The sequence below is a fragment of the Leptosomus discolor genome, chromosome 17 (genome assembly GCF_034619465.1).
Source record: "Leptosomus discolor isolate bLepDis1 chromosome 17, bLepDis1.hap2, whole genome shotgun sequence".
NCBI classification, from domain to species: Eukaryota; Metazoa; Chordata; class Aves; order Leptosomiformes; family Leptosomidae; genus Leptosomus; species Leptosomus discolor.
Genome location: NC_141407.1, coordinates 17,684,414 through 17,708,753, shown reverse-complemented (window position 1 = coordinate 17,708,753; position 24,340 = coordinate 17,684,414). Strand labels below are relative to the sequence as shown.

The 24,340-nt window shown below is 55.8% G+C and overlaps 3 protein-coding genes across 3 annotated transcripts; 1 reads left to right on the top strand and 2 right to left on the bottom strand.

The window, feature by feature from the left end:
• Positions 1-168: 168 nt before the first annotated feature.
• KIF3B (kinesin family member 3B) lies at positions 169-6,486 on the bottom strand. The gene is made up of 8 exons (XM_009959698.2): positions 5,104-6,486; positions 4,458-4,559; positions 3,677-3,799; positions 3,447-3,565; positions 3,103-3,216; positions 2,339-2,444; positions 1,957-2,135; positions 169-1,722 (listed from the first exon to the last, which is right to left on the bottom strand). The coding sequence occupies exons 1-8, from the start codon at positions 6,484-6,486 to the stop codon at positions 1,629-1,631; spliced, it is 2,220 nt and encodes a 739-aa protein (XP_009958000.1). The 3' UTR covers positions 169-1,628.
• A 6,681-nt stretch (positions 6,487-13,167) lies between these two features.
• POFUT1 (protein O-fucosyltransferase 1) lies at positions 13,168-16,588 on the bottom strand. The gene is made up of 7 exons (XM_086474816.1): positions 16,453-16,588; positions 16,227-16,348; positions 15,874-16,056; positions 15,256-15,368; positions 14,392-14,584; positions 13,916-14,158; positions 13,168-13,502 (listed from the first exon to the last, which is right to left on the bottom strand). The coding sequence occupies exons 1-7, from the start codon at positions 16,574-16,576 to the stop codon at positions 13,314-13,316; spliced, it is 1,167 nt and encodes a 388-aa protein (XP_086330942.1). The 5' UTR covers positions 16,577-16,588; the 3' UTR covers positions 13,168-13,313.
• A 4,722-nt stretch (positions 16,589-21,310) lies between these two features.
• PLAGL2 (PLAG1 like zinc finger 2) lies at positions 21,311-24,057 on the top strand. Its single transcript, XM_009961892.2, has 2 exons — positions 21,311-21,619; positions 22,494-24,057. Exons 1-2 carry the CDS (start codon positions 21,357-21,359, stop codon positions 23,713-23,715), a joined length of 1,485 nt encoding a protein of 494 aa, XP_009960194.2. The 5' UTR covers positions 21,311-21,356; the 3' UTR covers positions 23,716-24,057.
• The last annotated feature ends 283 nt before the right edge of the window (positions 24,058-24,340 follow it).

Sequence of the window (24,340 nt, the reverse complement as noted above, 5' to 3'; positions counted from 1 at the left end):
GGTCAGAGAAGAGGGAGTTCTCCCGCCTGGGTGAAGTCACTCAGCGGGTACTTGACGAGCACACACAAGGCAGAGTCCACTCATCAGAGCCTTTCCAAAACCAGGCAGGTCCTCATACGCTCACACACCTCAGTCTGGAGGAAGTCAGTCATCAGTGAGGGAGAAGAAACGGGTAAAAACGTTCATAGGGTGACAGCCAACAGCGACCAGAAAAGGGAACATCCCACATCCCAACAGAGTGAACTAAACCGTACAAACGAGCTGTGAGACACTAGACAGGGACACCTTATTCTGTCCTCAGTGCAGCAGCTCCACCTCCCCCCACCCTGCCCCGCGAGCCTGCAGGTTCCAGCAGCCTGCTTCAGTCACGGGGCAGCTCGGCAAAGAGACCGGCGAAAGCAGGAGTCCCTCCTCCCTTGTCTCCAAAGTCAAACCCCTGGAATTCACACCAGATTCCACGACCCAGACTCGGGTACGTGTGCTTTCCCTCCCAGCGGGCTCTGCACGGGCCGGGAGGTGCAAAGGGAAAGCTCCGAACGTGGAACAGACGAGGCACAAGAGGCACTGAACGCTGAACCTCCTCAGAGCCCGAGGGAAGGGACCTCACAAGGAGAGGGCACTCCAAGGAGCTCCACGTTACGGTGCTCTACCCTCTGCCCAGCTTACAGGGCAGAGCAGCCCCGTGACCCTGCCGGGGGGACAGCTCCGAGCCAGGGCTACACCGCCCGTGAGCAGGGGGAGACAGGAGAAATCGGCCGTAGGCCACCCCACAGTTTAAAGACTTCCACGTGGACACTGGTTTCAAGCGCCAGGGGCAAAGAGGGAGGCAAGAGAGAGGAAGAAAGCTGTGGGGCTGGCCCTGGTACGCGGCTGGATTCGACTCTTTGACAAGGTGGTCCCTGTTGGTAGGGGTGAGGTCTGCAGGGGGTCAGTGTGGAGGAGCTCTTACTTACGCCTGTAAACAAGGGCAGGACTTCAGCTGCTGCTGCTTCCTTCCCTGAGAGAGCAAAGCTGCTTTCGAGACCCCTTTTTTGTCCTACAGCTGCAAAGGGAGGCACGGCTACCTGGTGGTGGGTCCCTGCTGACCGCTGCTGTCCCGCCTGCTCAGACCAGCTTCTTCACCCCAAAGGATGACGCCAGCCTTCCCAGCAGGAAGAGGAAAAACAATGCACCCAGTCAAGTTTGAACAGATCCTCCACTTTTCAGCCTCGTTTGCTTCTCACTACGGAGCTCTGGAGCGGTGGTTCTGTTGAGATGACTTTCAACTCTCGTCTTCTTATTGCCCAACAGCAAAAAAGCCCCGTGCAGGGCTAGCGCCGAGGAGAGACGGTGACGCTGTGAGGTGATCCCCATGCTTCCCATCGCTTCTAACACACTTTAACGTACCTCATGCATTTCTGATTTCCTAACTAAAATCTGTTTCCCACAGGGGCCAAAGGCTGAGCTGCAAGCACGGATCTTCCCGTGGCTCAGTGCCCCTGGACGGGCACAAGTCAGTTAAACAGCACAGAGGCCCCCTCCAGGGGCAAGGGGCTGGAGGCGGGCTGGGAGTTCTCTCCACGGGTTTTCACTTGTCTCTGCTCTCATAAGGCAAAGGCTGTTCGCGCCCCGGAGAGAAACTGCCGGCTTTACTTGGGAACCAGCCCTCGGGACTGTGGGTAGAGCTGAGAACTCTGGGTGCCTGCTGAAGAGGATCCCCCCGACTTCCTTCCAGTTTTAGGCCTGAAGAAGTAAAAATGAAAAAATAAACAAAAAGCCCCAACAATGTCACCCGTTACCCGTCAAAATTCCTCTTCCAACAGCTGGGATTTTTTACTGGGTCTCCTCTCGAATCAGTCTCGTCCGTCCTGTGTTCCTTCCTCTCTGCTTTACAGCCAAGCTCGCCTTAACTGCGCTGACAGCGGCTGGACTTGTACCTCTGCTGTTGGCCCGCCTGCTCGGTAAAAGCCCACTCACCTGGGTTTTGATTTCTTGTTTGAAGTGCTCTCAAAGGTGGAAGCGTCCACCTGTATCTCATCTTCATCCTGCAGAGCTGCTTCCAGAGCCGCCTGAACTTTGGGAGCAATGGCTGGACCTTCATAGTCCCTCGTCGTCCGGCTGGGCATGTCAAGTTCCAGTAATACGATGTTCTCTGCCTGAGACAGCAAAAGCAGAATCAAAGTCTGCACGTGCTCATACAAATCGCTGCTTTTCCCTCCAGAGGCTTATGCTGAAGTACTTTATGAACGCCCGGGGGACACTTCTACGTCCCGCAGAAGAACCAACAATCCTCTGGAACTTGCATGCCCCTGCTCAGGAGGGGGAACACGTGAAGGCTGGAAGCACAAGCTGGGCTTACCCTGTACCGAGCCTCTGGCCGAATCATCATGGACGTCCTGGCGTGTTGGCTCAGTGGCCTCTTGTATCCTACAGCAGATACTGGCCTTTTCATCATCTGCTGGTTACTGGAGGAAAAGAGATACTCAGTCTGTTATACACCCAAACCCAAGACTCCTCTTCCAGTTTATGAGGTAAAACATCTGCAAGTTCCACACACGAATACGTTTCAAGAGAGCAGAAACCCCCTGGGCTGCATTTGCGGGAACAGCTCTCCACAGCCGGCAGGACAGTCGCCCTGTGTCGTGCGTTCCCTGCCCAAAGGGGAGGGCTCCTACAGAGTTCTGCTGTACAGACCCCAGCAGCGTTCAGCTGCACCCAGCTTTCTCCACTTGATGCAGAGAACTCTCTGTGTAGATGGGCAGGATCTAGCCACAGCCCTCAGTAATTCTTTTTGAGAGCTTTCCTGTCTAAAGCAGGAAAGAAATATGATAGGGATTTATTGCTGTTCTAATGGTGAATGCACCAGTACATACATTTTACATATAATTATTGGGCTCATCTAGAAGAAAAAAACTAATCTTCCAAGAATTCTCCTAACTGCACATTCCTGTTTTACTCAGCCCACTAAGAGGAATAAGATTTTGTATTTCATTGTGCAGCCAGAAGCTATGAACTCCAGAGGGCCAGCCTAAATCCCTCTTTTGGGGTACCTTGTTCTTGACAGCTAGAGGGTTCTCCGTGACCTGTAATTCCATCCCAAGAAAAGACTAGCGGTACACTCACTCCAGACGGGTTATGGGATGCAGTTTCCACTGGTCTTCCTCTTCATCAAAGAACGATCTGTTCATGATCTTATTCTTTTCTTCCAAGGGAATAAAATTTTCAATAATCAGGTGCCTACACGCAACCACAAAAATGAGAAATACCCACGAAACATAATTAGCAGATGACTTTCTCCACTGCTCCTCTCCCACTGACTTAATGCAGCCCTGGAAAAGGAGGAATGTCTTTGTTTTCTCATGCTTCCAGCTTGTTCCACAAGCATGTGCAACGCCGTCCCTCCGCTCCCCACCCAGAGAAACCACCTCTGTTACAGGTAATCGCAGGCGATGAAGGATGGGACTTACTTTAGCTTCAGCTCCCTGGTGAGTTCATTCTGGGTCTGTTCCAGCTCCTGGCGCTCCTTGATGTGCTCTTCCTGGAGATCGTGGATCTCTGCCTTCACAGCCTGCAGCTTGGAAAACAACTGGAACAGACAACAAGAGCCAAAGCCGTGACTGGCCAACGCTCCTTTCACTTTCACACGCGACTTCGTTCTATCCCTCACCCGCTGGACACGGAATCTTTTTCTTTTTACCTTTTTGAGCTTTTTGGTCTTTATGTCCACCTCTTGCTGAAGGGAACTGTAGGTCTCCTTCAGCTCCAGCGTTTCCTCGTCCCGACTTTCCATCTGCTGCTGGATCTCTCGCTCCCGACGTTTCTGAAGAAGGTGACACACAACATTAAAGACGACGATTACGTTGCCACCTCCGGGCTGACACCATGAAACCAATTCAGGACGTTTTTACTTCCCTGGGTTCCAGGGCTTTTCCTTTAGCTTCTGCTTCTTCCTATCTCTTGCCCTAAAAATACCAGAAGCATTAACTCTTCTCTGTCTTTATCTTGCTGCCAAAATCAGAGAGCGTGAATGAGTGCTCAAGTGTCAATTAAAGGAATGAAACGTCCTGTTTGGATTCCTTTTTTTTTTCATCAGCTCATACCAGTCATTGCACTGGAAGAATCACCAACAGAAAAAAGAAAATAAACTTTTAGCCCCGAGTAATCACCCCTCCCCTGAGCTAATGGCTGAACTGTCACTCTCGGAGGTCTCTTCACTTACAGACAGCTCCAAACGAGGTAGGACATAAATCTTTAACGTGACAAGCTGGAAGAAAACTACGAGAAACTTTCTTTACATATTTCATACAATGACAAATAGGACACAAGCCCTTTCCCCTTCTTTTTGAGCTAAATCATTGCCATTAAACCAATTTTAGGGTTAACCCTGGGAAATGCTCTTACAGTTTCTCCTGATACAACGTTTTATAGAAGTTCTGCACTGGCTTTTTATCCAAAACAAGAAATGTTCTTCCTCGTACCTGTTCTGCAATTTCCTGCCGTTTCTGTTCCAGGATTTTCTGCTGTTCATTTGTGTGATCCACAATATTTTTCCCTCCCACCAGAAGCTTGCTTTCCATCGCCTGAAAGGGAAAACCAGGGTCAGAAGTTTCTCTCAGTGACCACGGAAGGTGACTTCCTCTCGTATGGATACGACTTCTTCAGGGCAGCTCCCTTATTGAACGTTCTCTTTCAAGTCACCTGCTACAACAATTACTATTTCCTAAAGTTCCTATAAACAGAAACGTTGCTGCACTGGGTGGCAAAGCTGAAGAACCAAGTCACATGCTCTCCTGTGAAAAACTCCCTAATAATCTGTGACAGAACGAAGCTTCTTTTGTGCTACAGCTTGGGAAAAGCTGTCTCATCACATTTTGTTGTGCTGGTTGCTTAAGATGCTACAAGATCAGCACCTAAGAACCATGAAACGACTCACAAATACTGAAATATGTAATTAATGGCGGAAATTTCAACTTCTGTCTAGAAATGGTTTATTTTAAAATCTTCCAACACAAGTCACTAGCCTGGAAACTTCTTGTGAAATATCTTTCCAAATTGGGAAACCCTCTGTTCTCCCCACGGCCCCAGTAAATGGCTCTCAAAAAGTATGACAAGGAAGAATTCTACCTTGATTTTAGCACTCAACATTTCTGTTGCTTCCTTCTCTCGCCTCAGGTCCTCCATTTTCTTCTCCTTCTCTTTCAGCAGCCTCATCTTTTCTTCTGCTACCAAGCTGTGATCCTCAACTATAGCCTTCTTCTCAATCTCCAGCTTTTCTTGCTGCTCCCTCCAATAGTCATCTTTGTCATCGCCTTCATCCTCACCCTCTTCAGTGTCCTCCTCCTCTTCCCCACCATCTCTCCTCCTTTCCCTCCTCTTCCTTTTGCCAATAGACCGTTTTTCCAACTGCGCCTTGAGTCGAGCAATCTCTTCCTGGAATTCCCGTAGCAGAGCATCCTTAGGATCCTCATTCACCCGCGGCTTGTTCTTGATGTTTTTGGCACGATTGGCGTACCTCAGTGTCGTCAGAGTCTCCTCTACGTTGTAGGAGGCAGGGCCTATATTGGCCACCATCACGGTTTTGGCATTGCCACCTAACGAGTCTTGAAGCAACCTCGTCAGCTTGGAGTCCCGGTACGGAATGTGCGTGCTTTTGCCGTCCACGAGGGCAGAGATCACGTTGCCCAAAGCTGACAGTGAGAGGTTGATTTTAGTCGCTTCCTTTAGCCGTTCCCCCTGGGCTCCGGTCTTAGCTTGCCGCTCGCTGCCTGCAAGGTCCACCAGGTTGAGCTTCCCCACACGGATGTGATTCTCGCCATCGAGCCCCAACTCGCTGCACTCGATAGTGATCACGAAAATGGCGTGAGACCGAGAGCTGTGCTCGTTCATGTTGGTGGCCCCCACGGAGCGGTTTTGGTTCCCCACGTTCATGACGTGCTCGATCTCTTTGACGCTTTTTGTAACAAAGGAGGACAAATCCTTGACGTACACACCCGTGTCTGGTCTCTCCTTTAACTCCAGCCGCTTGGACTGATCCTTCGATAACAAGTCTCTGATTTCTTCTTGGTATATCTCCAAGTAAGACGCTCTAACGAGGTATTGCTGATTCTGAGATCTAGAGATGTGGGTGAAGATGTGATCGAATGAATTGGGGATGACGCCCCTTTTTTCAGGATCACCGCGCACCCCTTCCATCGTGTATGTTTTCCCCGTCCCAGTCTGCCCATAGGCAAAGATTGTCCCGTTAAACCCTTGCAGAACAGAGTCCACCAGAGGTCTGAAGGTCTCATCGTAGAGTTCAACCTGTTTGGAATTCCAGTCATACACGGCATCAAAGGTGAAAGTTTTGGGCAGTTCATGAGATGTTCCCCGTGGATTCTTCACTGAGACCTGCCCTAGCTTGACATCCACGTTAACAACCCTTTCGTAGGAAGCTGTCTTCTCTTTGCCGTTCATGGGCCGGCATCGCACCACCACCCGAACAGACTCGGAGCTCTTTAACTTCGACATGACAGCAGGGCTGGGGCTGGTGTCACCTGATCGATGGATGATCCCCTGCTAGAAACCTAAAACAGAAGCAAAGGAGGAATATGTGAAGGCGGTTTTCTGCACATGACAGTTTTTCACAGAGCCCAAGATTTGACCCATCTCCTCGAGCAGCGTTCTGCACTCCTGCAGCTGCCAGGGATTGTGAAGAATAAAACCAACGTACGTGAAAACTTTACAGGCCTGAACGGAGACGGGGTTATTGTACCAAATCCGTCCATCAAACGCTATCACTTCTACAGGCTCTGCTGCAAAAAATCTTCATCAAATCACATCTTTAGAGTTGGTAGAGATCCTTTGCTTGACCCTTCAAAATAATCGTGATGGGTTTTAAGCTATTTATAAAAATAATAGAATACTTTGCCATTGATTCCCTTTGGAGTCAGGCTTTTTCTTTTAAATCTCATACTTTGAAAATCCAGTACGGGCTTGCTCGCTCCATATTGCTCGGGCTCTTGAAAGGGAATCAGTGAGGTGCTTTGATTAAGTGCTTCACCTACCCACCAAAACTCCAGAGAGGCTGTAAGTAATAGAGACAGCGTTTTCAGTGCTGCCTCTTCTTATGCCTCCTATGTATTGACGAAAACTTCTTATATTTTTGAGTCATTTATGTTACAAATCCCCTCACATGGGATGTTCCATCAGGACCATCCTGCCACAGAAGGTTTAAAACCTATGCCTGTGTTTTCTGAAATGGCAGCAGTTCCCTGGAATGCTGCCCAAACGCTTTTCTCCTCTTGTGTGTTACCCTGTTAAAGTCACTTTCTAGAAGGCTGCTCACGGAACAACAGACCTTTAATTGGGCTGCGGGGGCTGCGAGGATTCAGGATAAAATCATTTAATCGTTTGTCCCTTTCCAGGCATCACATCCCCTGAATATTCTGCACTTCCACGCTTGGGAAAACTGATGTTAGCTTTCCTTTCTGTCAAGAATCGAGTGAAAACAATTGTTACAGGAAAGTTTTCACCCAGGCTCACAATCTAGCTCGCCACAGAGGAATCGTTAAAGCAGCCAAACGTAGCACAGTCTCCCAACGCTTGCAAACATGGCAACACGAACCAGTAAGGGGAGTGAATTACCCCAGTGAGGTGGGCTCTGGAATCAGTCAGCCACAAAGAGGGACATTCCCATCCCCCAACGGCAGCGAGGCGAGGGCGCCTGCTGCTGTAGGACCCCGGCGTCGTGCCCCCACCGAGGGCACCGCTGCAGCCCAGTAAATTCGGACCCTTCCCACCCCAACACTGGGAGTGGCTGCTGGTCCCGCGCCCGCCCCGGGGGCACTGAGGCGAAGCGCAGCCACCCCCCGTGACGCCGCACGGCCGCTCCCGGCACTCCACAGCCCCAGAACTCCCGCCTTTCTGTTCCATTTCCAACCTGGCCGCTCGACGCTGATCCTGCATCCGTGTCGCTTGCACAGGTCTCCTCAGCTCAGCTCAGGAGGGAGCAGCAGCGCTCCCCGCCCGCGTGCCGCAGGGAGCGGGAGGGAGAGCGGCAACGGCGCAGCAACCTGCATCACGCCTCGTCTGATGCTCAAGCAACAAGAGGACATCGGGGGTGAAGTGGACGCCTGCCAGGATTTGCCCTTCTCAGGCTTTTGAAGGTGAGTGGAAGCCCCTTTATATCACTTCTTATCAAAATGCCACAAAGCACTCGCTCCTTCGAGCCCACCCTCCTCTTTCTGTGATGAGCCCGGGCAAGGATCCCGCAGACCACCGCGGGTGTCCTCCCCAGCGAGAGCTCGTGCGCCTGGTTTCCAGGGCAGCTGAAGGCCCCCGTACTGGCCGTGGCTACTTCAAGCAGATCTATATTATTACTTTTCCTTTTGGCAGCGTACTTGCGCCGGGACTCCCCACAAGAGCCAGCTCTGCCCAAGCGCACCGGCCTACCGAAACACACCCACGGCCCTGCTCCGCCGTTCCCACGGAAGCAGGTTTACGAGATCCAGCATCAACCTAAAACTCACGGGGCGTAAACCCTGTTCACAGCCCCGAGCCCTTCACGACTCCGGGTAGAGCGGCAGAAACAGGCCGTTGCGTCCCCCGCTCAGCAGCACCACGAGCTGCCCCGGGGAGCAAGACGACGGTTAGTGCTGAGGCCAGAGCTGCGCCCGGAGGGTCTGAGCGGCGCAGCCCCTGGAGCGCCGGCTCATTTCTAACAAGCTTTGTTTTCAGAAACACCTTTCAGGAGGAGCTCTGAGATCCTTCTGCCAGTTGGAACCGAATGTAAAGCCAAGACCCGCTGGACCCCGGCAGCGCGGGCGCACGTTCAGCCGGGCCTCCGCAGGACGTTCTCGCCGCTCCGCCACCAGCTGCACCTGCAGCAGCCCCTGGACTTCATCGAACTGCGCCTCACTCGGTGACCGCACGTCCCAGGAGAGCTCCTCCAACGCGCCACAGAGGCCGTCAGGGCAGCGCCAGAGCAGTGAGAAGGGAAGCGGCACATTTCTAGCCCGATGCCCAGCCGGTCAGTCTGCGCTACGACGAGTAACCCGAGTGACAAATAAACACCTTTGAGAACCGTGCGGAAAGCTCAGCACGGCCTCCGGGATTTCCCTGGGTTTGTGAGGCGAAGCTCCCCAGCCTCGCCGTTCCTGTGGAAGCGCGTGGTGGCCACCAGAAGAAAGATGAGGAACGTGCACTGAAGTGACCAAACTGCACGCTCATCCCGACGCAGCGCTTCACAACCTGCCCAGCGACTTCAGACTGCTGCAGGAATTTTGGGTCGCTGCTGACTGAAAGCATTCCCTCCCAACTGACAACGCCAAACGCAGACGGCCTTCCTGCCCGGCCCACGCGGAACGAGGATTTTAGAATATCAACAGAGGAAGAACACGTGAAATGGGGCCGAGTCTTGCAGAATCACAAGCAGCAACGCTCCCTCCCCTCATCGTGAGCAGCTCTGTATACAAATACGCGCTTTTCCTCCCATGTCTACCAGAGAAATTCCTATAGTGCGAGTTCACAAGGGAGAAACTTCATCTCTGTGTTATTACGGTGAACGGTCACGTTGGCAAACACTCACATCAGGCAGGAATTTGGAAAAGCAGAGCCTTGATTTATTTTAGCTAATTAACACCCAAACGACCATTTCGATGAGAAGTGCCGCTGTAGGCAGCTGGGCCGAACATCAAGTGACCGGAATTCAGTTAATTTTCACAGACTGCGGTTTTTACACACTGGGGGCCACACGCTCCCCAGGAAGTCAGAAGTGAAACACCCCGCGTGTGCCCCCTGCGACGGCTTTGGCAGAGGTTTGCACCGAACGACGCTGGTGCACATTTGCTGTTCCTCTGGTTGTACCTCACCCACGTGAGCTCAATAACCTCTCGACACCTTTCCCCATTTCACTTGCGAGTCCCTTTTTATAGTCACAAACAACTTCTTTTCTCCCTGATTTGGGCTATTTTCACAGCGACCTATCACGAATCATCTCCAATTATTTCAGCTACTGCTGTGAAGTTTACTGGAAGCGTAACAAATGATCTGTCTTCTCAGACTTACCCAAGTGTGTAACTGAAAAATAAAACCAATTAGTTGGCAGTTTGTGTTCCCCAGAAACTCCACGGCAACGCTGGAGCTGCCCGGAGCGGTGGCCAGGGGCGGCCAGAAGAGCTGAAGGCCTCTGCTGCGGGGAGGGAGCTTTGGTCGTGAAATTAGTTCAGCCTAAAGCGGCCTGGGCCGGGTCTCTCGGAGTCCCGGCTGAGATAACTGCAGACGCGCTCCAGGTGAACCAGGAGGGGAGGGTTCAACCCAAGCGGTTTTATTTCGGCAACGCAAGGCTGTGCCTGAAAAAACGAGCAACGCCCCAGCCGGAGGGTGAGTTGCGGTAACCGCTTCTCCTCGGAATCCTCCAGGAGTCAGGGCCTGACAGCTGGGCCGGCCGTGCCCCGGGAACGCCACGCTCTCGCCGGCCACCTCTCGCCCAGCCCGTCTGCCTCCGGCAGGCCAAAGTCCCGAAGCCTCCGCGCTTCTGTTTAAAGATCTTGGGAGGATTTTCTTGGATTTTCTGCCTAAACGCCCCCCTCGTGTCTCCCTGCACATCCCCAGGTACCGCTTAAAAAACCCCGTCGCCTTCTGGCCGTGGAAATCTTTCAAATATTTGTGGGTTCACCGTGTCTTGGCTTAATTGCTTCTGTCTTTTACTCCTCCCACCTCCCTGCAGAACCCACCACGGCCCCAACACGCCACCGTGGGTGCCAGCGCTGCCACAGCGTGCCCTGATGTCACCTAGTGCCCGGGGTCACCTCCAGCACGGCGCCCCACGGGTGTCCCCCTCCCCCGGGGAGGTGGCGGCTGCGGGTCCCCCGCTCCAACCGGGACCCCCCCGTTCGTTTCTGGCTCCGGGTTCACCCGAGCGTCACCCGCCGCCCTCACAGCTGTGACACCGGGTCCCGGAGGCACCCTGGACCCCCAGCTCGAGGGACGGGGACGGCGGGCCGTGCCCGAGGCGGGGGAGCGGCGACCGGGGGATGCCCGCCCGCCCGGGGCCACCGGCCCGCGGCCTCGCCGCAGTCAGCCCAGCAGCGAGCGGGGCCTGCCGCCTCCCCCGGCTCGCAGCCCTGCCGGCGAGGCCGTGCCCACGCGTGCAAACCGGGGCGGTCACACGGGCCGCGGGTGCCCCGGGCTGTCACACCCGCCCGGCACCGGGGGAGCAGCGGGGGCGGCGGGTACCGGCGGGCCGGCCCTCGGGGGAGCGCCCCTTAGTCGCGGCGGCTCCTCGGGGCGGGCTCCCGCCGCACACGCACGGGTGGCGGGGCCCTCGCACCGGCGGACCGGGCCGGGCCGGGCCGGACTCACCTGCGCCGTCACCATGGAGCCGCACGGCCGCCTCCTCCCGCGGCACCGGAAGCGGCGGGGTGGCCCCGCCCACCCACCCCACCCCGCCATGACGCACTTCCTTGGCAACGCGCTCGCCCGCCCCCACGCCGCCACTTCCGTAGCGACCGGCCGCGGCGGCGGGGCCCGGATGGAGCCGGGACAAAGGGGCCGCCGCCCCCCCGGAACCGGGCAGCACCGCGAGGCGCAGGGGCAGCGCCGGGACCTCCCGCTCCCCAGACCCCCAAACCGCCGGGTTTTGCCCCAGCCGGAGCCCGGGGAGCCCCGAGCTGCCGCTCGGCCGCAGCCGCGCCGGGAAAGGGGCCCGGGCGCTCGGCGGGCACCCCGCAACGGAGGAAGGAATGTCGGTGCAAGAGGAATGCATACAAAATCAGGCTTTTATTATTACAAAAAATACCTTTTTTTTTTCTTTTTATAAAAAAAGAGAATGTTTTCTCGCACCTCCCTGCCCTCCCAACGCTGCCCATGCTCCGTGAGGAGGCAACGCAGCCCTGGCGGCCCCAGGATGGCGACTCTGGGGGAAACACCCAGGAATGGGCTGGTGTCCAGGGCCCAGCTCCCCCGGGATGTGCCGAGGCCCCAAAACCCCCAAATCCCCGAATTTCTGGAAGCCGGCACTCTGGAAACAAGAGAGCAGGTTTTGCCACCCCGACCCTTGGGGTACATTCTCCTTTACCTCGCTCCCTTGAGCCTTCAAACTCCTTCAAAGCTCAGGAACGTTCCCAGGGAGGAAAAATCCCACCACCAAAAGGACACTTAGAGTTAAACCCCCGTAAACCGCTCGGCAACAGCGTCCTTCAGGCCGCAGCACCGCACCGGGGGGAGCAGCCCCAGTACCACAGGCTCACCCGAGTGGCGTTTTCAAAAAAGGAAAAGTTCTGTACCCAGTCTTTGGACCAAAAAAAAAAAAAAAAAAAAAAAAGAGAAAATAAAACTACAGGAGCACCAAAGGGGTTGGTCAAGCTGAGACTCGCCACACGGGGATTACCAGTGTCACCAGCACTAAACTGGTCTGGGCCAAAGGAAGGGGTTTGAGCTGCTGTTTCACCACCAGCGAGCATTTCCCACAGGTGTCTCCGCTGGGAACCACCCCCCCAGCCACGGGATCTGCTGCCAGAGGGGTATTTTACAAAGGACAAAACCACAAAAACAGAAACCACAGGCCTAGGCACGATGTACCCCACCCCCACTACAGCTACTCTAACGGTCTTTGCTCAAAAACCAGTCTCATTCCCACTGCAGACCATCAGCAGCCACAAAGCTACAAGCCCTCGACCTCCAGCTCCCCTCTGGCCACAGACCCCCCGCCCGCGGCCCTGTGAACGCCTCCTCCCCGCTCCTGCGCGCAGGCGGGCTGCCGGGGCCGCTGCCGGAGAGAAACAGGCCCCCCACGGCGGCGGAGCGGGTCTGAGATCGCTTCTGACGGGGGAACGGGAACCGAGGCACCGAGGGGAGGTGGCTGGAGAAAGGCCACAGCGGCACGTGACAAAACCCAGAGCTCATCTCCGCTCCCTGCCCAGGGACCGTCATGTTCCCCACAACACCTTGCAGAGAACTTAGGGTCAGTTCTGAACGAGGAGCTTCACACTGTCCCCAGGTAAAACTTAAAATTAACGGAAAAAATAGAAAAGGAGAAGAGGAAATCTGAGCAGCTGCTTCGCTGTGACTGCTGGCGAGCCCCCAACAGCGAGAACGGAGAGCTGTGTAAACTGCATCTCAAAAACTACACAGAGTTTGTAGTTTCCTATAAACTACGTGACTTAAAATTTCGTTTCTGTCCGACCTCACGCTGGAGATGCAGAAGTCAGACAGAACAGTCCAGAAGCGACGGGGAGGAGCACCACGGGGCTGCGGCAGCGCGCCGCAGGCAGGAGAACGCCGCCAGCACCAAGAGGTCCCTCGGCGAGGTCCCAGGCTCAGAGCCCCGAGAACCGCGGAGCCTGTTCCTCCCCCGGTCAGAACTCATCCCGTAGCCTCGGCGGGTGGTCCATCCCGAAAAAGGACGAGGGTTTTCCGTGCACGTCGCGCTCCCTTTTCACGAAGGCGGTGAAGGAGGAGACGCAGTTGCCGATGAAGTGATCGGACTGGCCCAGAACGTACAGATCGACCTGCGGCACCTCGGGCTGCAGGCTCACCACCTTCACCTGCGGGGGACAGGGACAGCAAGCGGCTCCAGTCAGCTGCCACCACCGCCCACGTGCCTGGGCGCAGGATTGGGAATGGGAAGGCACGAGAGACAGAGCGGATCCTGTCTCCGGGGGCTCTAACGCGTTTGTGAACGGAGAAGCGTCAAAACCCCCAGGCAATCACGGAGGCTTCTTTAACCGAAGCCGCCTTCGAGGAGAAACCTGCCACCATGCAGGATAATGCTCTTCACCCTCTAGGAAGGGAAGAGTTTCACAGCGCCATTTTTATCGCTACCAGCCGAATCTGCTTTGAGATGCCAATATCTGTCTGTGAATAACCCCCAGCTGCTGCCCGCGGCAGCGACATCCCAGAGCCCAGGGAAGGGTTTTACCAGAGCGCCTCTGCCGGAGCGGGTTTCCGAGAGACTCACCTTTCCTTGGAAGAGCTGCTGGATTTCCGTCGTGTAGGGCTCGGAATCGGTAGCGATGTAAACAGACTGAGCCGCCGTCTTCTTCACCCAGAGCCTGAGAGCGCGCTGGATCTCCCCGAGGTCCGGCAGGCACATGTCCATGGTGAGCGGCACCGCGGCGCTGCGGTCGTAGCCCACGCACTGAGGCGACGCCATGAAGTGCGGCCCGGCCGTGCCGTCCTTGAGCATGTTGCAAGCGTTTTTCTGTCGGGAGAAGGGAAGAGAAAACATCACATTTGAGCGGCAACAGGGCGAGAAACCTCTCCGACGTCCCCCGTCTCCACCGGCAGCGTCGCAGCCTGCTTGGCAGAGGAGTCCCCAGGGCGCTGCCCACAGCCCGCCGGGGCTGCCAGCCCGCGGCACGGCTCCTCTTCGGGCAGCTCCTCCCACGGGGCGTCAGCCCCGCTCACAGCAACCACCTCACACAGGGACCGTACCCAGTCTGAGCCGATCCGCAGGTGAATCCCGACGTAGGGCCGGACCAGCAGGGAGTGAATATAGGCTTCTCCCTTCTTCACCATTTCCTCGGACCACACCATGTACTTATGGAGGGGCCGGTGCTCCTCCAACACTGGAAACTGGGCTGGAGCTCCAGGTAAGGCGAGTACAGGGTGCTCAGATGGCGAAAACCTACAGGAAGAAATCCCAGCGGACTGAAACACGACATAACCTCGGCTGTGTCATCTCTGCTGCGCGCGAATTGCCTGCAGGTTAGAATGGAAACCACGAACCCCCCGAAAGAGGCAGCTCCTGTTGCCCCAGACCCACCCAAGCCAAACTCCAACCCTTTTGCCACACGAAGGGAACGCTGAAGCCAAACTCGGGCACCGCCCTTTACCTCAGAGCAGGCGACAAACGCATCGGCACGATCTGACAGACACGAGCTGACACTCTCGCGTGCGCAGCCATGAAATGAAAGAAGGTTTTGCCCCAGACTAGAGCGAATCTAACCCAAACTTAGTGATATGAGTAAAGTGGCTCTGGAAACACAAGGTAACCAGCAAACACAGCTCATGACCAGCAACCGAGATCAGGATTCTTTGTGGAGAATAATTACACACGTAACCAACAAATACTGTAAGGAAGTACCACTGGCCAGAGGTCGATCAGCTAACCGAGCTCACACCTAACACTGCTCACGGGAAGAGTGTGCTCAGTGAATGAAGCATGAAGATTTTTAATTATATTGCCAACTAGCCCCTTCAATCTCTCCCCCAAAATGCACAGGCTTGTGACTAGCACAGCTGCTTTTGCAAGTGGTGGCACAGCAGCGCGCCAGCACTCTTCCATCTTCCCACTACCTTTGGATCCAGTGCTCCTTGTACGCGGGGCTGAAGGAAATTCCCTTGAAGAGCTCAGACTTATCAAAATTCACTTGGAACTGGTCCCAGAAGGGACCAAATGGGTTTCCATCCTGCAAAGGAAAGGCAAGCGTTCACTCACCGCCCGAAAGACAAACAGACCCAGCCAGATCCTGGGGGGCAAAGCTGAAGAGCTTTTCTGTTCAGGAGGAAAGTGGACCCAACGCTACAGCCCGTTTCTCACAGGTCAGCTCCCCAGGAGACTGAAACACAGGAAAGGAACCGAGAACCAACGCAACGGCCGTGCTTTAAAAGCAGGTGGACACCGTACCACGGACACGTACCGGCTGAGGCCGGTAAGCTTTGCTGTCACAGAGCTGCTCTCCTCACAGTCACGATCGAGTCTGCAGTAACAAAACCTGCTCACACAGACCATCCTCCTGAGCCCCAAACGACAGAGGGAGCGCGAAGGACACGGGTAAGGGGTGAAAGGACGGTCACACCGACCGACCTGGGCTGCGCGACCCCTAATTGTGCAAATCAGTGGCGACCTGAACCATTCCCCTTGGAACAGCAGCAACTTGAAACTGCATCCGCGGGGGCGCAGGAGGAACCCACCTTCATGGGACAGGTACTTTTGTCAGCGCTTCTCTGAGCCGCCGCCTCGAAGCAGTAAGCCACCCGCTTGCCGGGGGGCCAGTGAACGGGTGCCAGCTTCTCCATGAACTCCTCCAGGGGGATAACGCGGTGGTACTGCCGCAGCGGCTCCAGCTTGAAGTGCTCCGTGTAGGGAACGTGCAGCTGGGGACGACACCGACCGCCTCACTCACGGCCCCGGCGGCACACCGAGCCCCGGGGGTGCAAAGCCTCCCCCCGGGGGGGGCCCCGCACCTCACCCCACGGCGAGAACCCCCAGCCCTGCCCGCCACCCGCTCCCTGCCTCCCTCCCTGCCCGGCCTGCGGGGGCTCACGTTGGTGTAGGGCGGGCGGTGGTGCCGGTACTCGATCCACGGCGGCACGGCCAGGGTCCGGTTGAGGGCGCGGGCGAAGGCCAGGGCTCCCAGGAAGTGCTCGGCCTGGTTCCCGAACCGGCCTGCGGGAGGGGCGAGAGCGGGGCTCAACCGGGGCCTCCACCGGGGGCTCCGCGCCAGGGGCCCCACCGGGGCCGCCGGTCCCGCGGCGGCGGGAGGGCCTCACCCATGCAGGGGCAGTAGAGCAGGTAACCGGCCGCGTCCCAGGCGGGCGCCGCGCCGCCTCCCGCCGCCATCGCCACCAGCGACGAGAGGAGGAGGAGCAGAACAACGACCAGCGGCGGCGCCATGTCGGCTCGGCGGAGGCCAACGCGAGGCGGCCCCATCCCGGCATGCCCCGGGGCGCCGCCGGAACGGCCTCTCTAGCGGGAAGCGGCCACCATCGAGGCGGAAGCGGGAGAGCGACGTCACTCCCACAATGCCCCGCACAATGGGGCCGCCGGGGCCTGGGCCGGAGCCGCGCCTGGCGGGGCCCGGGGGAACGGGGTGAGTGCGGGGGGGGGAAGGGGGGCGGCACCGGAGGAAGGGGGGTGAGGGGCGGCGTCATGGCGGCCCCCTCCCCTCGGCGGCGGGGTCCCCTCAGGGGACAGGGGGGCGTGGGAGGAGGGGGGGGGGGCGTAGGCCGGGCCCGCCTCTCCCCCTCCCTCCCCTCAGGGCTGCGCCATGGTAACGGGGGGGGGGGCGCAGCACGTGTGGTCCCCCCGGCACCGCACTCACGGACCCCTCCCCGGGCTGGGGGCGGGGGGAGGCTCCCGGCTCCCCCCCGGTGCAAACGGCCCGGCCGCGCTGTGTCCTGGGGGCTTTGCAGCCGCTTTGGGGCTGAGCGCGGGGAGGGGGGGCGGAAAGCGGGTTTTTGGTAGCGTAAATAAGTCATCCCGGAGCCGTGTTGGCGTTTGGGGCTTTCCCGGTGGTGCAGGGAAGGGGTTTGGGGCTGTTAAAATCCCGTCTGTTGTCGTGTCAGGGGCGAAAGAGGAGCTGGGTCAGAGGGGGAGCTCGTCCCGCGGGGGTGCTGTGCCTGGTTACATCCCATGGGAGGGGGCAGCAGCTTCTCCCTGGCCTTTAAAAGTAAATGCGAACTTTACGCAGAGTTTTTCTGAAGTCTGCAAGTGTTCAGGTGAGGGAAACTGCTGCTGAGGCTTGAGCAGCTGAACTAGAAAAATGAGCCTGTTGGGCCGTTTCTAGAGCTGTAGGTTTTTACATCCAAAGGCACTCGCTGCAAGAAAAATAGTGGTTTTCCTAAGGGAGATCAGGGAATCATAACGACACGTGGGTTGGTGTTTGTGGCTGTAGGAAAACCGTAAAAAAAAGGGTCAATGGGAGATGCGCAGGGAGGTGGGAGAGTGATTTTTATATCCAGGTGCAGCATGGGCAAGGCTGATACCGTGCCTCTCGGTCTGCTATCTGCTTTTCCTCCGTTAGAATTGAAAAAAAAACCCAATATTGGAAAGTGGCAAAGGATATAGAGAAGTCAGGAAGCGCCCAGAGGGCTGGCAGCAGAACTTTGCAGTCCGAGGTCAGAGCTGGGCTTGATGAGAACGCCGTAAAGAAAAGCAGGGAGTGAGTGTGTAACGCCGTGTGCGGGCTCTGAAGGGCCTGCTCCGAGGGATGCGGCTGCAGCCCTGTGAGGTGGGGTGGTCACACGTTGTCCCATAGGGAAGACAGTAAAGGCAGGAGCGCAGCCGTGCCCCGGCCGGGGCTGGCCCTGCAGCGGGGATCGCGGCGGGAGCTGGGTTTGGGGTACGCCACCGGGCTGAGCCTGGGTGCCCGCCCTGATTCCGGCCTCTGCTTTCGGCCATGGAGCTGGTACCTTCCGCTTGAGCAAGTTTAAGCTTTAACAACCTAAAATAGCTTAGCAGGCCTGAGCGGGGGCTGATGTGGCTGGGGGAGGAAACATTTAAAAAGCAGTTATAATGTTCACCCAGCCACAGCCGGGGCAGGGCAGAAGCGGGAGGTGGGAACTGAGGGGACGCAGGAGTCCCTCGGCCACCTCCTCTGTCCCTGCAGGAAGAGGAGTGACAGGTCTGGAGCAGCTCCTTAGCAGAGGCACAGCGGGACGCGATGGGGAGAAGGCAAATACGAATCAGAGCCCAGAGGGGCCCGTTAGCTCCGCAGGCAGGGGCGGGCAGGCAGCCTGCCAGGCCCCGCGTCCCTGCTCCCGCTGCTGCTGCGCACCCGGCCCGGCCAGCACGGCCCAGCTGTGCCGTGGGTCGGGTCAGAGAGCTCATCCAGGCTCCTTTTTAGTTTTTCCTGATTATTTTTAACCTGGGCAGTTCCCCAGTCTGGTTTCCAGCCTCGCGCACAAGGTTTTCCCACGCAGCCGGGGAGCGGGGCTCCGTGTCGCAGGAGCGACGTGGAGGGGCCGGGACTGTGCTGGATCGTTGAACCCTGCTTTGAGAAGGATTAAACAAACTGTCAATGCAGGTGGCGGACTCTGTCCCAGGGACTTGCTGTGACGCCCGAGAGCTTGTTTGTACCATGTACCAGCTGAGACGGACCTCGTTGTTTTCGGTGCGACAACGAGGCTGGAGTCTCACGCGTAGCATACGCTCCGTCAGCTTGTACGAGCTCTTCTGGCTTGAATTTGCACAAACCTGGTGCCAGGAGTAATGAAATTTCTCATATGAGTTGGCATCCAGCTCTCGGGTGGATTGTACTTTTTTCCAGCTCCGTGTTCACCCCGCCAGCCTCTGTAGAACTGAAGCAGAGGAGGGTTCATCTGGTGACGGGGGTTTTCTGTAACCGACTTCTCTGAGATTTCTGGAGCTGCATAGCCTAGACATGCTTTTCCAGGACTGGTACAAAACTTTCTAAGATAACCAGGTTTCCCAGCACTGGTACAAGCACCGCGAGGTACAGGATGTTCTCTGGAGTGTGGGGGAAGTGTTCCCAGCAGCGGTGACCGTTTGTCTCGCTGGCTGCAGAGTTACAGTGAACAGGGAACACGTCGGAATCTTCTTTGGGGAAATGTTACTAAGAAAAGGAATTCATTTTTTAAAAAATGTAATATCTAGATCCCACAGAGAGTTTTCCAGCCCAGCAGGAATTATGTTGTTCACCTTCCACGGCTGCTGTTTCACTGGTACTAGGCAAAACGCTTGCTCGTGTTTTATTTCGTGTTGCACAGCTGTCCGAGCATCCCGGGACACACATTCAGACCCAAATCGCTGGAGTCCTTTTTCTTGCTAGACCCCTGCCATTTTAAAGGAAAGCTGATGCAATTTTACAGTCATCACTTGCAGAGACTACCCTATCTTAACTCGCTTGTATTTGGGTTTCTGCTCGGAAGGTGATAGTTTCTGCGCTTTACTGTTAAAGGCAGCAAAATTCAAACTCTGTCTTCTTTCAGGTAGCTCTGGAGCTGGCACAGATGGCTGAGCTCGTTCAGAGGGAGAGAAGCAGCTACCTGGTGAAAGAGGCAGAGGCTCCCGGAACGTGGGCGCAGCTCTGAGGCGGCAGGTAGGGAGCACTCCTCTTTTCTGGCACACCTCTCCTACAGAGGTGAAATATTCACGGTCTGGGACTCCTACAGGGGAGGGCTGGTGTGAGCCGCAGGGCTCCGCGCCCCGAGGGCCGGCAGCAGCCGTCACGTCACGCTGGGTTGGGCCAAAGTGGCACCTCAGCAGTTCCAGTCCTTTATTGTTCTGCTCTGCCCGCGTGCAGCCCGCACAGCACCGAGCTCTGTTCCTCAGGGGCATCCCCAAACCTCACAGTGACCCATTTTCTGGGAGTTGTCCCATTTCCCAGTGTTTTCCATCCTGAGGGAACCGCTCGTGGTACGTGAGCGACGGTGTCGTGACAGTTGGGGGTTTTTCAGCTATTCATAACGTTCAGGGCGCGCTTTCTTCATGGGGGTTGGTTCGTTCCCTCGCAGTTGCACATCCTGCCCACAACTGGCACTCGTGTCGATGTGCAGGCAGGAAGTTCCTCCCTCTGAAGCAATCATGGAGTGAGAAAGAGCTTGAGGGTTTGATGCTATTTTAAGAAGAGTTTCTCAGGCAGCAAAATTCAGTGAAAGAGAGCTCTTCTGAGGTTTGGGTTTCAGCTAACCGTTTACCAGTTCAGGTGTTGGTAGGACCCTATGAAAATGCAGAACGTTACCAACAAGACAAACCCAATCCAAGAGCAACCTGCTGAGAGAGGTTAGTGTAGATCTGCATCAACACGAAGGCCAGCAGAGCGTGCAGGAGGTGTGTTTTGTTGAACAGGAAGCAGTTTGAGCTTCCATTATCAATGGATGAGAGTGTAAAAGAAAAAAAGAACCAAAAATTGCTCATTACTGTAGAAAACTTGCTAATCCAGAGAGGCAGAATCTGCCCCGCAGTAGGAAAGTGAAAATACCGTGACTAATCACACCCCGAAGAGAAGCAGCGTCTGTTGCCTTCCTGAAAAAGGTGTCACCTCGCTGCTAATAGCAAGTTTTCTTCCCCGGCCCCGCTGACCCACGTGTGGCAATTCGGATTGGTGTGCTGGGAGAGGGTCTTACTGGTGCCCCAGGTGGGGGCAGAGTGGATACAAAAAGCACAAGAGAACCTCAGTTTCCCTGAGAAGCCCTAGGAGGGAATTCCATGTGAGCAAAGACCAAGAGCAGGTGAGAACAGACTGTGATGACCATGAGGAGCGATCCACAAACACATGGGGAAAGGTGAGGGATTTGGAGCTACAGCTACACCTGCCTACACTATTTCAGGAGAAAATGCAGGTAACAGGTAACGCTGGCTCCTAATGGTTGGAAAAATGTAACACAGAAGTAGTTTAACATCATTTTATTCAGGGAACAGGGGTTAAGGGAGAAAAGGAGGCGCATTCCGGAGCTGGGAGTTTCCCATGTCTGCGAACACGCATCTTCGCGGGTTTTAATGCTCAGTGAACACTCACACGTGTTGGTGTGCACGGCCGAAAGGTGCCGTGTCTTAACACCAGCCCTTCTGTGCTTTCAGATGGAGATGTTTTGCTCTTAAAGCCGTTAGGTCACAGGGGGTTCCAGCGGAAAACTGCACCGGGACAACATCACAGCAAGACGCCTGCAGGCTCGAGTTCCGCTTGACATGGCCATGTTCTACTAGACCTGCCATGACGGCATTTTTTCCCAGTGTTCCCAACTGGATGCAAGATGCAAAGCAGGAGGAGGAAGAGACAGGCTGGAAATTAGTCCCCAGACCAAGAGGCGAAGAGACCGAAAGTCAGGGAAAATGCCAATGTGAAATCTCGGAGACCTCCTTCACGACCGTGGACAAGCTGAGAACTCACCCGCTGTCTCACACCGAGCAGAGACCCTACAACTGCCCTCAGCTGCACTGCGGCAAAGCCTTCGCTTCCAAGTACAAGCTGTACAGGTAGGTGACTGCCGAGCAGCGCTCCCCTCCCAGAAGAGAGGGGAAAACCCCTCCCTGGTGGTTTCTTGCTTGAATTTCTGAGAAGGTGGAGGAGGGGGAATGCCCCTGTTCCCTTGCCAAGCAGTCGAGTCCCAGACCTTACCATACTCGGCCTCTCTTTAAGCCCCTTCCAGAGAACCTCGGATAATACTTTATCCTGAGCTCAAGCTGGTTTCTGTTTTACTAAGGAGGAAATTAAAGCAGAAAGTGAAGTTCACAGATTAAAAAACAAAATGAAAAGCAAGAGCAGCACTGACCTTTCATGAGCCCCACCTCTAGCTGTAATCACAGGAATATTTCTGTGGCGTGAAGAAGTAGAGTTCCTGTTCAGGTACCGAAGTACAGCAGAGAATCATTAAATGACATGGTCACGAGGAACTTGAAACTCGGTGAACCGCAGTGTCAGGAGAGTGTAAGACACCGAGGTGCCATCAGTCCACCGTGGCTGTCAACAGACATTGCCACAGCCTGATGCCTCCTGGTGAAACCGAGCCGTCTCAGCAGCAGACGAGCAGTTCTTGTCACAACCACCGAGGTTGTCTTGGTCTCGTTTCCCCCTCTGATAGCCTCGGCAGAGAGAACGGGAGCCGAGGAGGCGACTGAGGGTACCCGTGCGGAGGTGGTGCGCTCTAGGGAGGACGGGCACCGCTGAGACAGGCTCCCTGACTGTTGCTTGGAGTGTTGTGCCGCTGTGCACGTCGTCCAGCGGCGGTAAAACGCCGTCTGGGATGTTGGTGGCATCGAGCGTAGAACGCAAGGAAGATGTTGAACAAGTAGCGTGTGTTCCCTCGGGGGTTGGACGCTGGTCTAAACTTTCCTGCTTTTCTCCCAAAAGGCATATGGCCACGCACTCTGCTCAGAAGCCTCACCAGTGTATGTACTGCGAGAAGATGTTCCACCGCAAAGATCACCTTCGCAACCACCTCCAGACCCACGATCCCAACAAGGAGGCCCTCCACTGTCCCGAGTGTGGCAAGAACTACAACACGAAGCTCGGCTTCAGGCGACACCTGGCCATGCACGCGGCCGCCAGCGGTGATCTCAGCTGCAAGGTGTGCCTCCAGACCTTCGAAAGCACCCAGGTCCTGCTGGAGCACCTCAAAGCTCATTCCAGGCGGGCTTCTGGTGGAGCGAAGGAAAAGAAGCATCCGTGTGACCACTGCGACAGGCGCTTCTACACCCGGAAGGACGTGCGGAGGCACTTGGTGGTGCACACGGGGCGGAAGGACTTCTTGTGCCAGTACTGTGCTCAGAGGTTTGGGAGGAAAGATCATCTGACCAGGCACATGAAGAAAAGCCACTCCCAGGAGCTGCTGAAGATTAAGACGGAGCCGGTTGACATGCTGGGTCTCCTGAGCTGCAGCTCCTCTGTGGCAGTGAAAGAAGAGCTGAGTCCCGTCCTGTGCATGGCATCCAGAGACGTGATAGGTGGTAAGAGCTTCCCCGGCATGTTGCCTGTGGGCATGTACAGCACGCACCTCCAGACCATGCCGAGCTCAGGGATGCCCCATTCTTTGGTTCCTAATTCTCTTCCAATGGGAATGAGCTATCCTCTGGAGTCTTCTTCTCCCATCTCCTCCCCACCGCAACCTCCTCCAAAGTATCAGCTTGGATCTACCTCATATTTGCCTGAGAAACTACCCAAAGTCGAGGTGGACAGCTTCTTGTCAGACTTCCCTGGCAGCCTGTCTCTCTCATCTGGTGAGCCTCAGTCCTCTTCGCCTCAGCCACCCCCCCTGGATGAGGCTTTGCTTTCCAAGAGCCCTGCTAACCTCTCAGAGGCTCTCTGTGCTGCTAACATGGACTTTTCTCATCTTCTTGGCTTCCTCCCCCTGAATCTTCCTCCTTGCAATCCGCCTGTATCGTCAGGGGGATTGGTCATGGGCTACTCGCAGGGGGAGACACAGCCACTGCTTACCACTTTGCAACATCAACCTCAAGAATCTCCTGGAGCTGGGGCCCCGCTGAACTTTGGGCCCCTTCATTCATTGCCCCCTGTCTTCACCTCCAGCTTGAGCACAACCACGCTGCCACGTTTCCACCAGGCGTTCCAATGAGCCGAAGCCAGCACTGGAGAACAGATCTTTGAGTCACCCTTTTGCGGAGAGCCTTAAAAACGCACAACTCGTAGTTCCCTTTGGGGTGTGAAAGCCTTGCAAAGCTGTTTCAGACAGGAGGTTTCTGATCTCTGGAGGGAGCACTTGTAGGCTGGAACAGCAGATATCCCTGTGCGAGTCCCAGTCCTGTACAGCGAAAAGATTTCAGCGAATAGACTGGATATATTTTATCTAATTTTTAATCTGTGAATCAGGAGCCGCGCTTAGCACTGACCTTCCCTGAGATCCTGGAGCTATGTTCCTCTTTGGGAAGGGACTGTCCCTGAGAAGGAGTTGAGACTCTTTCATCTTGGGCTAAACTTTTGAAGAGTCCAGCTTCCATTTCACGTTATCACACTGCAATTCTGGCAAAACAGCCAACACCTCCACACGGAGAAGGAGGAGAAGTCAGGATACCCGCTCCGGATGAAGCCAACGGGGAAGAGGCTGTCCTTCCCCACTACCTCTCGTCCCACCACCCAATACAGCTTACTCCACATCAGTGTTAAGCAACAAGAGCGTTTACACAGTGAATTCGGAGACGTCACCTCGTTCTTCTTTGCGGAGCCGTTAGGTTAAACTCATT

What these genes read in the sequence shown, in the direction of transcription:
- POFUT1 (XM_086474816.1), bottom strand. Translation starts at nt 16,576, where the DNA reads ATGGCGCCGCCGCTGGTCGTTGTTCTGCTCCTCCTCCTCTCGTCGCTG. An exon ending in AAGGAGCACTGGATCCAAAG is followed by an intron (nt 14,585 to 15,255) that starts GTAGTGGGAAGA and finishes TTCTTCCTGTAG; the next exon opens with GTTTTCGCCATCTGAGCACC. An exon ending in AGCAGCTCTTCCAAGGAAAG is followed by an intron (nt 13,503 to 13,915) that starts GTGAGTCTCTCG and finishes TGTCCCCCGCAG; the next exon opens with GTGAAGGTGGTGAGCCTGCA.
- PLAGL2 (XM_009961892.2), top strand. Translation starts at nt 21,357, where the DNA reads ATGACGGCATTTTTTCCCAGTGTTCCCAACTGGATGCAAGATGCAAAG. An exon ending in TCCAAGTACAAGCTGTACAG is followed by an intron (nt 21,620 to 22,493) that starts GTAGGTGACTGC and finishes TTCTCCCAAAAG; the next exon opens with GCATATGGCCACGCACTCTG.
- KIF3B (XM_009959698.2), bottom strand. Translation starts at nt 6,486, where the DNA reads ATGTCGAAGTTAAAGAGCTCCGAGTCTGTTCGGGTGGTGGTGCGATGC. An exon ending in GGCCAGAGGCTCGGTACAGG is followed by an intron (nt 2,136 to 2,338) that starts GTAAGCCCAGCT and finishes TTGCTGTCTCAG; the next exon opens with GCAGAGAACATCGTATTACT. An exon ending in AACAAGAAATCAAAACCCAG is followed by an intron (nt 1,723 to 1,956) that starts GTGAGTGGGCTT and finishes TTACTTCTTCAG; the next exon opens with GCCTAAAACTGGAAGGAAGT.